Source organism: Piliocolobus tephrosceles, chromosome 20, assembly GCF_002776525.5.
Source record: "Piliocolobus tephrosceles isolate RC106 chromosome 20, ASM277652v3, whole genome shotgun sequence".
Lineage (NCBI taxonomy): Eukaryota > Metazoa > Chordata > Mammalia > Primates > Cercopithecidae > Piliocolobus > Piliocolobus tephrosceles.
In genome coordinates this window covers 10,156,275-10,169,483 of record NC_045453.1, presented here as the reverse complement: position 1 = coordinate 10,169,483, position 13,209 = coordinate 10,156,275, and the positions used below count along the sequence as shown (strand labels likewise).

General features: G+C 45.2%; 1 protein-coding gene across 3 annotated transcripts in view; it reads right to left on the bottom strand.

Annotated features, from left to right (window-relative positions):
* The window catches only part of MANBAL (mannosidase beta like), a 29,743-nt gene extending 17,141 nt beyond the window's left edge, over positions 1-12,602 (bottom strand). For 2 of the 3 annotated variants that reach the window (XM_023227970.1, XM_023227968.1), the window contains exons 1-2: positions 12,568-12,602; positions 870-1,075 (exon numbers count right to left, since the gene is read on the bottom strand). In XM_023227970.1, the coding sequence (XP_023083738.1) occupies positions 870-1,019 (150 nt within the window). In that variant the 5' untranslated portion in view covers positions 1,020-1,075; positions 12,568-12,602. Of the gene's footprint in view, positions 1-869; positions 1,076-12,241; positions 12,506-12,567 lie in introns of those variants that run through there. The other variant, XM_023227969.1, reaches the window with a different exon arrangement.
* Positions 12,603-13,209: the final 607 nt, after the last annotated feature.

Sequence of the window (13,209 nt, the reverse complement as noted above, 5' to 3'; positions counted from 1 at the left end):
GAACGCCTGTTGATAGGAAACACAGGGAACAGAGAAACGCGTTAAATGACACCACAGAGAAGCAACAGCCAATTCCTGGGATGTAGGTATCCCACATGACAGATAACCTGCTTTCTCCAACAAATCAATGCCATGAGCAAATGGGAGTGGGCAAGAAAATGGGTAGAAGGAGGGCGTATAGTTATGAAGATACTTACAGAGGAAGAGTCAACAACAACAAAAAAGCCAATTTGACCACATCATTCTCATACTTAAAACCCTCTGGCCCCTGCCCACATCTCTGGCTGCACCTCCCATCATGCCCCTCTGTGCTCTGGCCACAGTCACCTTCATTCGGTTCCTTGAACTAGCCCCTTCCTTTATTCTGAGTCCCTTGCACGTGCAATGCCCTCTCCCTGGAATGTTGCCCTCGTCCCTTGCCCACTTCGCCTGGCACAAGCCTGCTCATTCCTTCAGTCTCAGCTCAAACACTGTCTCCTTGGCAGGGACCACAGCCCAGGGTAAGATCAGGTCTCTCCCCCTTGTTATATACCCTCGATGTACTCTGTACTTCTCACAAGAGCACATGGGGGTATATTTTTGTTATCTGCTTTCCTCCCAAGGACCAGATGCTCCTCAGGTGCAGACACTACATCTTTCAGCAGAGTCTGAAATGTAGTAGGCACTAAATAAAAATCTCCTTAATGGGTACATGAACAAATAAAGCATTAACTATGTGGTTCAACCCACCAGGTGGGAATTCAGGGGCGCGCTAAATCAAAAAGGCCCACTGTAGACCCCGCTGATCTTAGTTGCGGTGGCATCTACTGTTAGTACTCAGAACCCAGCCTGGCACTCAGAGAAGCTCAGGCTCCCAAGGAAACACTCACCGCCTCGTGGGACTTGGGAATGGGTACGATGATGGCCAGCACACAGATGAGCTGGAAGATGGCTCCCAGGAAGAGTCCGTACCGTAGCAAGTTCTCCAGGAAAGTGGGTTCGGGCACCTCCGGAGGTGAGAAGTCTAGGTCAGAGGCCATGGCCCAAGTTGCTGGCTGCCTGACGTCTCTTCTGACTCGCCACTCTTCAGAGCCAACTTGTAAATGCAAAGAGTCAGTGTCATATTTCTGTAACTGACTTTTATTTATTTATTTTTGAGATGAAGTCTCACTCTGTCACCCAGGTTGGAGTGCAATGGCACGATCTTGACTCACTGCAACTTTGGCCTCCTGGGTTCAAGCCATTCTCTTGCCTCGGCCTCCCGAGTAGCTGAGATTACAGGTATGGGCCACCACACCCGGATGATTTCTGTATTTTCAGTAGAAACAGGGTTTTACCATGTTGGCCACGCTGGTCTCAAACTCCTGACCCCAGGTGATCTGCCCGCCTCAGCCTGCCAAAGTGCTAGGATTACAGGCGTGAGCCACCGCACCCAGCCTGTAACTGACTTTTAGCTTGAACAAACACACACACACACCCAAGAACATATACAGGAATTGTGAAATGTTAACAATTCTTGAATCTAAGCTGGGGACATATGGTTAGTCACTGAACCATTCTTTCAACTTTTCTGTACGTCTGATGTTTTCCAAATATAAAGTTGAGAAAAATAAATAAATGCAAAGGGAAGCACTTCAATAAAAATCTCAAATCAACATACATTTACTAAAGGCTTGCCACATTTCAGGTTTTGTTGTTTATTTATTCATCTAGTCATCCATTCAACAAATATTTCTTGAATACCAAGCACTGAAGAATGGGCAAAACAGACAAACCCCTGCTTTCTTGGGGCCTACATGCTCAGGATGGAAGGAGACAATGTACACATTGAGACATGATATGCCAGGTAGTGATAAGCATTTTAGAAAAAACTTAAGGGCATCACTTTATTTTGTGACAAGAAGGCTCTCTCTGAAGAACAGAGATGGGAATAGAGTGGAAGAGATAAGAAGTGAGAGAGTGAGCCACTTGAGTATCTGAGGGAAACATGTTCCAGGCAGGGAAAAAAGCAAGTGTGGAGGCCCCAGGGTGGGGAAATGAGGCCAATACAGGGAGAGAAGTGATCAGGAGGGAGGGTGGAAGGAGGTAAGATCAGAGATGAATGGGGTTGGACCCTGATACCTCCAATTTGATTGAGTAAAATGTAAAGCCACTGAAGGGTTTTGAGCAGAAAAGTGACATGATCTGACTTCCATTTTTAAATAGAGGAGGGACAACAAGGGGAGGGGCAAAGTGGACACAGGGAGGGCCAGGAGGAGGCCCCTGCCAATTAGCCAGACAAGAGGCTGCTGATGGCGTGAATGACAGGGGCAGTGGTGGCCAGTGGTGCAAGGTCCCACCTCAGCCCAGCTCTCCAGCCTCTCCTCTCGGCAGGGCCCCCGCTCCTAATATCCTGGTCGAACTGAAAGAACTGCTGTGGTTCTCCAAGAGCACTGGGCTCTTTCAAAATCCTGGGCCTCTGCCCAAGCTGCATACTCTGCAAAGAATGTCCTTTCCCACTTTGCTTGACAAAGCCCCAACTCTGCCTCTAAGGCTGAGCTCAAGTGTCATCTCTCCAACATGCCTTTCTTGTCACCCTCCTCTTCCACTGGCATGACTGAACTGCTCCCCCTCTACCACAGCACCCATCAGTGGCTTTCTTCTGCCCATCCCAATGATAAAGGGGAAAATTTACTTTGGAATCAGGCCTATCTGAATCTAAAACCCTTTGTTTCCCCAGAGATCTGTGCCACAATGCAATGTTTTGCTAAGTCTGAGCTATCCAATATGGTGGCCATGAGCCACACATGACTATTACGACTTGAAACGCAGCAAGTTTGAATTGAGATGCTAATTAGACACTCATTTTCAAAGACTTAGTATGAAAATAAGAATGTAATCTAGCTCATTCATAATGTTTTCATATTGATTACATGTTGAAATGACTGCAGTGGCTCACACCTGTAATCCCAGCACTTTGGGAGGCCACAGTGAGCAGATCACTTGAGCTCAGGAGTTCAAGACCAGCCTGGACAACATAGTGAGACCCCATCTCTACAAAAAAATAATAAATTAGCCAGGAGTGGTGGCTCACTCCTGTATTCCCAGCTACTCCAGAGGCTGAGGTGGGAGGATCACTTGAGCCCAGGAGCTCAAGGCAGTGAGCCGTGATCATGCCACTGCACTCTAGCCTGAGTGGCAGAGCAAGACCCTGCCCCCATCCCACCATGACACCAAAAAATACACGTAAAAGACAACTGGCTGGGCATGGTGGGTTACGTCTGTAAGCCCAACACTTTGACAGGCCAAGGCAAATGCATCACTTGAGCCCAGGAGTTCAAAACCAGCCTGGGCAACAGAGTGTGAACCTGTCGCTATAAAAAATTTAAAAATCAGCCAGACATGGTGGTGCACACCTGTAGTCCCAGCTACTCGGAAGGCTGAGGCAGGAGAACTGCTTCAGCTGGGAGGTCGAGGCTGCAGTGAGCCAGTGAGTCGTGATTGTGTCACTACACTCCACCCTGAGTGACAGGGTGAGAGACCCTGTTTTAAAAAAAAAAATCGAATTGAAAGCAAGGACTCAAGATACTAATGTTCATAGCACCATTATTCACAATAGCCAAAAGATGGAAACAACTAAGAGTCCATAAACAGACAAATGGATAAACAAAACGTAGTACATACATACAATGGAATATTACTCAGCCATAAAGGAAATGGAATTCTGATACATGCTACACCATGAATGAACCTCAAAAACATTATGAACTTTGAATAAATATATATGAAATAAGCTAGACACAAAAGAACACATATTATATGAATCCTCTTATATGAGGTATCCGGAACAGGCAAATTCAGAGACAGAAAGTAGAATTGAGGTTACCAAGGGCTGGAGGGAAGGGAAACGGGGAGTTACTGTTTAGTGGGTACAGAGTTTCAGTTTGCAAAGATGAAAAAGTTATAGAAATAGACAGTGATGACGGTTATACAATACTGCAAATACCACTGAATCTTAAACTTAAGAATGGTTAAAATGGTAAATTTGTTACATATATTTTGTCACAATTTTTTAAAAATCTGTTTCTTTTTACCCATTTATTTATTTATTTATTTATTTATTTAGAGACAGGGTCTCACTCTGTCACCCAGGCTGGAGTACAATGGCACAAACATAGCTCACTGTAGCCTCAAACTCTTAGGCTCAAGCAATCCTCCTGCCTGAGCCTCCCAAAGTGTTGGGATTACAGGCATTGTCCCTTTTTGCTTTTTAAATGTGGCTACTGGAAAATGTAAAATTATACATAGCTTATATATTTCCATGGGGAAGCCCTGGGGTAGAGACAATCCTAAAGACCTGCCTCGCACGGCGAGGTGGCTCATGCCTATAATCCCAGCACTTTGGAAGGCTGAGGCGGGCGGATCACCTGAGATCAGGAGTTTGAGACCAGCCTGATCAACATGGAGAAATCCCATCTCTACTAAAAATACAAAAAAATTAGCCGGGCATGGTGGCAGATGCCTGTAATCCCAGCTACTTGGGAGGCTGAGGCAGGAGAATCTCTTGAACCCGGGAGACGGAGGTTGCAGTGAGCTGAGATCACCATTGCACTCCAGCCTGGGCAACAAGAGTGAAACTCCATCTGAAAAAAAAAAGGCCTGTCTCCACCTTGGCTCTGTTGCTTCACTGCTTTGCACCATGTTTCCAACATGAAGTAACCGAAGATAATAAAAACGACCTTCGTAAGTAAACAGAGCCGGACTCACACACGAGTATTGCTTCCCTTTCAACCTGGTCACTTTGGAAGGTCATGTGCCTGGGGCAACAGGATGGCCACTTTTCACATCAGTCTGTCTACCATGGAAATGGCCTTCAAAGCTTGAGGCTCTTTTTTTTTTTTTTCCAGAATCCTCAGAGCTGGCAGATCTTCATCCTCCCAGGAAGGATTTGACTTCTGGAAAGAGCCCAACATCATCTGGTTCCAAGTGCAGTGAATCAGGTGGCACTGAGCTCAGGAATACCATTTTTGGTCAAATACAAGGTATGATGCTCAGACTCCAAGCAGATTACTTGGGGTGGCTCATAAACTGGCCCTGAAGTAAATTCCAAGGCGGCTGCAAGAACAGCTTCACTGGAAGAAATGTAACAGCCTCTACCAGCACCACCATGTGAATACCAACGCTTAAGAATGTGTTCTCACATCTCCGCAGTTGCACCTCATAAAGTGTGCATTTTTTAAAATGCCCTTGGCCCCAAGCTTTTTGCTTAAAGCTGTAACAAGCTTTATGAGCTTATAAATACCCGGATTCACTAGTGTTACTACTAACAGCAACATTGTGATAATAAATATTTGGAGTGGTACAATAGAAAGATAAGGCAAGAGTCGGGAAGCAGAGGACAAAAGCCGCGGCTCTATCTGCAAGTAGCTACACTTTGGGCTAATAATCTCTTGACCTCTGCAGACTGGATGTTCTCATGAGCCAAGCAACAATAATACCTATAATACATTTAGGTCTTTAAAAAAAAATGGCAATTAGACAAAATATAACAAGAGCCATAATAGTGATTATATCCTTTGACTGAATAACTTACTTCCTAGAATTTATAGTAAGGAAACAATTCAAAAGAAGAAAAAGCCTTCAGGTAGAAAAAAGTTCATGGCAGCACTATTCATAATACCGAAAAACAGGAAGCAACCCAGCGTCCAGCAATCAGGAAGCAGTTAACCCAGTGAGGGTGCATCACCGTATAATCCCTCTTCACTAACATGGCAAACATAAACATTGTGGATCAGCTCAGTGGAAAGTCTTTGCAAAGTAACATTAATTGAAAAAAAAAAAAAAAAAGCAATTGTATAAACACTATGATTGGAACCATCTATAAGCTGATTTCATGGGCCAAAGATCAAAAGAGGCCACAGAAATATAAATAGTTGCTGTTAAGGTGAATAAGTCATGAGTTTTAATTTTTTGGACTGTTATGAAACAATAAAGTATCTAAGAAAAATCTATGCCCTACCTACTTCCTTCACAAGACTTTTGTTAGGGTATAATGACACATTGTCCAATAAAACTTTCTGCAGTGATGGAAATGTTCTGTATTTGTGTTCTTCAAATGGTAGCCACCAGCCACATGGGGCTCTTGAAAACTTAAATGCGGTTACAGAGAAACTAAATTTTTAATTTTATTTAACTAATTAACAATAAAAAAGCCACATGTGGCCAAAGGTTCCCTACGGGACAGCACAGGTATAATAGGAGGCTGGTTGTGAAAAGGTTCTGGAAAACAAACTGCTCTACACATACTGTGTGTGCTGTACAGCTCTCATCTAGTTCTCTCTGCACCTCTGTGCTTTACTTCCCAGCCCTCCTGCCAGTATTTCTGAGTTTTCTTTCCTGATGACCGAAGTCAAACAAGTCCTATTCATCCTGCAGATCTCAACTAGGAGACACTTACCCCTTCAACTCGCTGTGACAGGCTTTGTTCCCCGGCCATTGTTCCAGCAGCAGCAGCAGTCGGCAAATGAATGGCCAGGTGTTACAAACAGCACTTTACAGGCAGCAACTCATGCACTTCGCCACCACGCTGGGAGGTGGTATTACTAATGAGGATGAGGAAACCAAGGCTTGGAGAGGTTATGTGACCTACCCAGGGATAACCTGGCTGGTAAGTGGCAAAGGCAAGATTCAAAGGGGCTGGTTTCTCCAGAGCCAGGGCTCTTACCCACTATGTCAATTGTTTTCAAACTGCAGGCTGTGGCCCATTAGTGAGCCACGAAAACCATTTAGGGGGCTGCAACCAGCATTTTTTCTTTTATTAGGCAGCACTTTATTTAAGTAGGTAAATAACAATAGAAAATATCAGAGAGTATCACATTAAGGGCTGGTATTATATGCTGAAGCTTTTTAAATACCCATCTACATCTGAGCATGTATGTGCCGGACCAAATTTTAGAATGTTATTTCTTATTGTTTGAGAAATATTACACTGGAATCTACTGTTTTCTACTTGATCCATTGTCATCTCTTGAACAGCAGGGATCTTGGGTATATCTTGAGTTTATGCCGGGTCCTGACTCGTAAATATGTGGTAAATGACTCAGCCTACGCCTCTGTTTCCCACCTTGAAAGCAAGAGCAGATGCCTCAACCAACAGCAGCATCATTTAACAACAAGGAGGAAGGTTTCCCTAGATCTACTGGTGAGTCCGGGCAGAGCTGCTATCCTGGCCTCCAGCCTTGTCCTGCTCCAGACTTGCTTACGGGTAGAGGTTTTCATACACCAGGAGACTTTCATACCCCTATCAGAATTTAACAAAAGGTGCCCAATCATTTATTACTGAACGAGGCAAATAATTTCTTGAGGTTACTGGACGCTGCAAAGTTCACCCCTGAGTGCCAGACACTGGTGACAGAAGACATTAATTCATTGGACAAATATTTACTGTGAATCTACTATGTGCCAGGCACTGGTCTAGTCCTTGCCACGGAGTTTCCATTCAACTGGAAGTACTCAAACACACACATACACATGCAGTGTCGGGGTGAGTATTACAATACATACAGGAAGGAGGAAGAGGGTACTATTTAATATGAAGTGGTCGGGGAAGGGCCTCTCTGTGAAGGTGACATTTCAACAGAGGAAAGAGGACAGCAAAGGAGTAAGTCATTTAAACATCTGCCAGAGTATCCCAGGATGGAGGGACAGCAAGGGCCAAGTTTCTGAGGCAGGAATAAGCGTCATGATCAAGAACAGTCAAGTAAGCACGCTGCAGGCCGTTATGAGGACTCTGGCCATTCTCTGAGTGAAAAGGGAGCTACTGGAAGGTTCTTAGCAAAGAAATCACATGGTCTGACTCATTTCAAAATGATGCCTCTGGCTGTTTTGTTGACAATAGACTGTAGGGGACAAGACTGAAAGCAAGGAGACCAGTGAAGAGGCTACTTTAACAGTCAAAAGACACACTTGTACCAGGGTGGTAGCTATGGAGGTGGTAAATTCTCAGCTTATAGATATATTGTGGAGAAAACCAACAGGAATCCTGAGGTGAAATCAGAAAGAAGTTAAAAATAATCCCTGAAGGAGGGGAAACTATCCTGTATGACACCATAATTAGGAATACAAAATATTAAGCATTTGTCAAAACCCAAAAAACTTGACAGCACAAAGAGTAAACTTTTTAATGTATGCAAATATTTTTACAAACACATAGGAAGGCCGTGGCAGTGGCTCACACCCATAATCCCAGAACTGTGAGAGGCCAAGGCAGAAGGACTGCTTGAGCCCAGGAGTTTGAGACCAGCTTGTGCAACATAGTGAGACCCGGTTTTTAAAACACACCAACACACACACGCATGAAGTCAGGGTGTTCCAGGATGGAATGCAGAATGTGACATTTTGAATCTAAATGTATTAAACAACTTCACTGAAAGGGTGGCAGGGAATAGGGTGCTGACCTAAGTAACTCTGAAAATGAGTGGAGCCTGTAAGACTGAAGACAAAAGGAACTGCACATACACACTGTACTCTAGCTGATAAGTTGTTTCCCACAGGGGATACAGGGGGAGCAATTCTAAAACCATGATATATGTATGCTAAGATGAACAATTAAGTAAATGTATGGTGAATGGTGGGAGTCGGGTTCATCACAGGTGGGGTGGGAGGTTACAGATAAGCAAGAAAAGGAAGCTAGAACAGGGGTCCCCAACCCCCAGGCCACAGACCAGTACCAGTCCATGGCCTGTCAGGAACCAGGCCGCACAGCAGGAGGTGAGCGGCAGGTAAGCAGGCAAAGCTTCATCTGTATTTACAGCTGCTCCCCATCACTCACATTACTGTCTGAGCTCCACCTCCTATCAGATCAGCGGCTGCATCAGATTCTCATAGAAACACGAACCCTACTGTGAACTGCACATGTGAGGGATCTAGGCTGAGTGCTCCTTATGAGAATCTAATGCCTGATGATCTGTCACTGTCTCCCATCACCCCCAGACGGGACTGTCTAATTGTAAGAAAACAAGCTCAGGGCTCCCGCTGATTCTACATTATGGTGAGTTGTATGGTCATTCCATTATATATTACAATGTAATAGTAACAGAAATAAAGTACACAATAAATGTAATGCACTTGAATCATCCCAAAACCATCCCCACCCCCAAGTCTGTGGAAAAATTGTCTTCCACAAAACTGGTCCCTGGTGCCAAAAAGACTGGGGACTATTGAGCTAGAACAATCCACGTGGTCATGATAAGAGCTGGACATCAGTTATGTTTAGCTGAACATAGATACAGGTGGTTACATATGGAAATACTTCTACATCTGGGCATCTATACATATGTCTCTTGCTCTGTCCACTGCGAAGGCCTAGAAGCAAGGACACGGAGAAGCACTGAGCGTACCTAGAGCCCAGATCTTGTTTTCTGGGCCATTCTCCAATAAAAGAAGCCAGGGCCCCTTGGGAAATGGCTCATTCTAGGACTGGGGCAGAAACATACTAGATGAGTCTGGAATAGAAAGAAGGTGCTCAACAAAACAAAACAAAGCAAAACACATAGAGGGGGATATGTCAAAGGGATACAGGAGCCAAATGGAAGAGCTCCCAATGGCCAATGGAGGAACAATTTGAGCAACAAAATAAAGTAGCACTGGATTCTGGTCCAAAGTATAAAATAAACATCCATGAGTTCAGGCCAGGTGTGGTGGCTCACGCCTGTAATCCCAGCAGTTCGGGAGGCCAAGGCAGGTGGATCACCTGAGGTCAGGAGTTCAAGACCAGCCTAGCCAACATAGTGAAACTCTACTAAAAATACAAAAATTAGCCAGCCATGGTGGTGGGTGCCTGTAATCCCAGCTACTCAGGAGGCTGAGGCAGGAGAATTGCTTGAACCCGGGAGGTGGAGGTTGCAGTGTGCCAAGATTGCACTACTGCACTCCAGCCTGGGCAACAGGCTGTCTCAAAACAAAACAAAACAAAACAAATCCATGAGTTCACACCAATACAAATAAATGGCTCTGTAAGCAAAAAATAAATAGGGGAACAGACAAATTTCCCACAGAGAAGAACTCCAAATAATTTGCATAATATTCTGCCTTTAAGCATAGGGCATAATTTCATACTCCTTAAATGTGTGCTGTACATAATGACTTTCTCGAAAAGTACAGTGTGGAAAGTGCGGGAGGAAAAGTAACTCTACACTGGAAAAGCCTGACTACTACCTCAAGCCAGGTGGCCCAAGTTAACAGATGTCAACAATGATAACTCATAACGATAGTATGTACCCTTGATATGATGTGATGAGAACAGCACTTTACCTCTGTGGTTGGATTAGTCCATTTTCATACCACTTTGAAGAAATACCTGAGACTGGGTAATTAATAAAGAAAAAGAGGTTTAATGGACTCACAGTTCCACATGGCTGGGGAGGTCTCACAATCAAGGCGAAAGGCAAAGGGGAGGCAAAGGCACGTCTTACATGACGGCAGGCAAGAGAGCGTGTGCAGGGGAATTGCCCTTTATAAAACCATCAGATCTCCTGAGACTTACTATCAGGAGAATAGCATGGGAAAAACCCACCCCCATGATTCAATGACCTCCCAGCAGGTCCCTCTCAAATGTGGGGATTACGGGAGTTACAATTCAAGATGAGATTTGGGTGGGGACACAGCCAAACCCTATCAGTGGTCCTCCTCCCCCAAAACCTACTACCCTGATCTTACTCATGTCAAAAACAGGCAAATCCTAATTAAAGGTCCTTCTGCAAAATATCTGACCAGTCAGTACTATCTTCAAAACCCTCAAGTTCATCTAAAACAAGGAAAGTCTGAGAAACGATCACAGAGGAAGAGGAGCCTAAGGAGATACGATGACTAAATGTAATAGGATGCCCTGGATAATACTGGGACAGAAAAATGACATTAGGGAAAAACTAAGGAAATATGAATAAAGTACGGATTAGAGTTAATAATAATGTATCAATATTGGTTCAGTAATTGTGACAACATGTAAGATGTTAGTAATAGGGGAAATGTAGGCTATATGGGCACTCACTGAAGTATCTTTGCGATAACTTTGTAAATCTAAAATTATTCTAAAACAAAAATGTTACTGGGGAAAAAAAGAATGGGTCAACATTTCAAAACAAATAAATAACCACTGAGACAAGTATAGCTCTCAAGACTTAGCAAATACTAAATCTTCTCTTAAGACTGAAAAACTCAAGATTTCACAACTGCCACAGGCCTTACCATCTCCCAACGTTGTGTACTGTGCTAGTAGGCCATTCTTGGCTTCTAATGAAGTAACTTTAAATTCTGTTGTGAAAATTCAACTGAAATTCAACTGAAAACAGACTGGGGAGTAGAAACCAGTGTCAGAAGCTACTGTTTTATGCCGGGCACAGTGGCTCACGTTGGTAATTCCAAACACTTTGGGAGATCCAGGAGGGAGGATATCTTGCCTCCAGAAGTTCAAGACCAGCCTGGGCAACATAGTGAGACTCCATCTCTATTTGAACTTTTTTTTTTTTTTAATTAAAAAGAAAAAAAAGCTGTGTGTGGTGGCTCCCACCTGTAATCCCAACACTTTGGGAGGCCGAGGCAGGTGGATCACCTGAGGTCGGGAGTTTGAGACCAGTCTGGCCAATATGGTGAAACCCTTTCTCTACTAAAGATACAAAAATTAGCCACACGTGGTGGCACACGTCTGTAATCCCAGCTACTCAGGAAGCTGAGGCAGGAGAATCGCTTGAATCCAAGAAGCGGAGGTTGTAGTGAGCCGAGATCCCGCCACTGCCCTTCAGCGTGGGCGACAGAGGGATTCCGTCTCTAAATAAATACATAGAATGGCTTTTTTAAAAACGAAAATAAGTTACCGCTTTATGGCAATGGGCTGTATAGCCTGGCCCGTCCCATTATAACAAATTCCTAAGAACTGCGCAAAACTAGATTAGAATGCAAAGCTAAGCCACTTCTCTGGGCAAAGTCACACTGGTAGCCAGTGGGCTGAAACTGGTGTGCAGATGCCCTGCAAAATATAATTATTAATCTAAATGTGTTGTCACCATTTTAAAAGTGTTTCTCATATTCATTTCTCGCTTCTCTTAAAAAGAATTCGTCCAACAAACATGCACTGTGCACCTACTAAGGGCTTTACATTCACCACCTCGCTTTACCAGCAGTACAAGAGCGTATGTCCATTTTAGAGGACGAAACTGAGGGCCAGAGAGGAACTGTGACTTGCCCACGGTAACACAGCCATATGGATTCCAACCCTGACCAGACTCACTCTGGAGCTCAGGGTTCTCCTACTGCTCCATCCGTGGAAGGAAAGGCCCGGACCAGGCCATGAGGAGCCCTGGGTTCTGGTCCAGCCTCCGCACGACAGCGCAGGGCTGCACCAGGCTAGGCCCTCCGCCTCCCGGGGAGCTCAAACTCCCCTCCGGAAGTAACTTTTGAACGACCGCCGCGGGAACTTATTCAGGCCCTGAGCGGAGCGACAGCCTGGCCCGCCGAGCGGCGCCGCTGGGAACACGCCGGCCGGAAAAGCCAGACCGCTGCGCCAAGCACAGCTCTCTCTCGGTTCCCGCCCCGCCGCGAGGCCGCTGTACTCACCTCCCGCGCCGCCGCGCTGCTCCCCCGGAAGTAGTTCTCCGCGACCCTGAGTCCCGGAAGTGACGCGCACTGAGCAACCAACGGGCTCTGTTCCGCCCGCGTTGCCTGCTTTCTGGGTGAGCCACCGCTGGGTTTTGTCGACTCTTGTCCCTGTTCTGTGGGTTTGAGCTGGACAAAGAGGTTTGGGGAAACGAAATCCAGAACTTGTCAATTCTTTAAGTTCCTATATCACTCAACTCGTTTCAGCACATTTTTTTAAATTGAAACAAAAGAAATTATTTCTAGGGGCTGGGCACGGTGGCTCACGCCTGTAATCCCAGCACTTTGGGGGCCGAGGCGGACGGATCACTTGAGGTCAGGAGTTCGAGACCAGCCTGGTCAACATGGTGAAACCCCGTCTCTACCAAAAATACAAAAATTAGCCAGGCGTCGTGGTGGGCGCCTGTAATTCCAGCTGCTTGGGAGGCTGAGGCAAGAGACTCTCTTGATCCCGGGAGGCAGAGGTTGCAGTGAGCCGAGATTACGCCACTGCACTCCAGACGGGGCAACAGAATGAGACTCTGCCTCAAAAAAAAAAAAAGTTACTTATTCATAGCAATGGGCTGTATAGCCTGGCCCGTCTCACTGTAACAAATTCCTAAG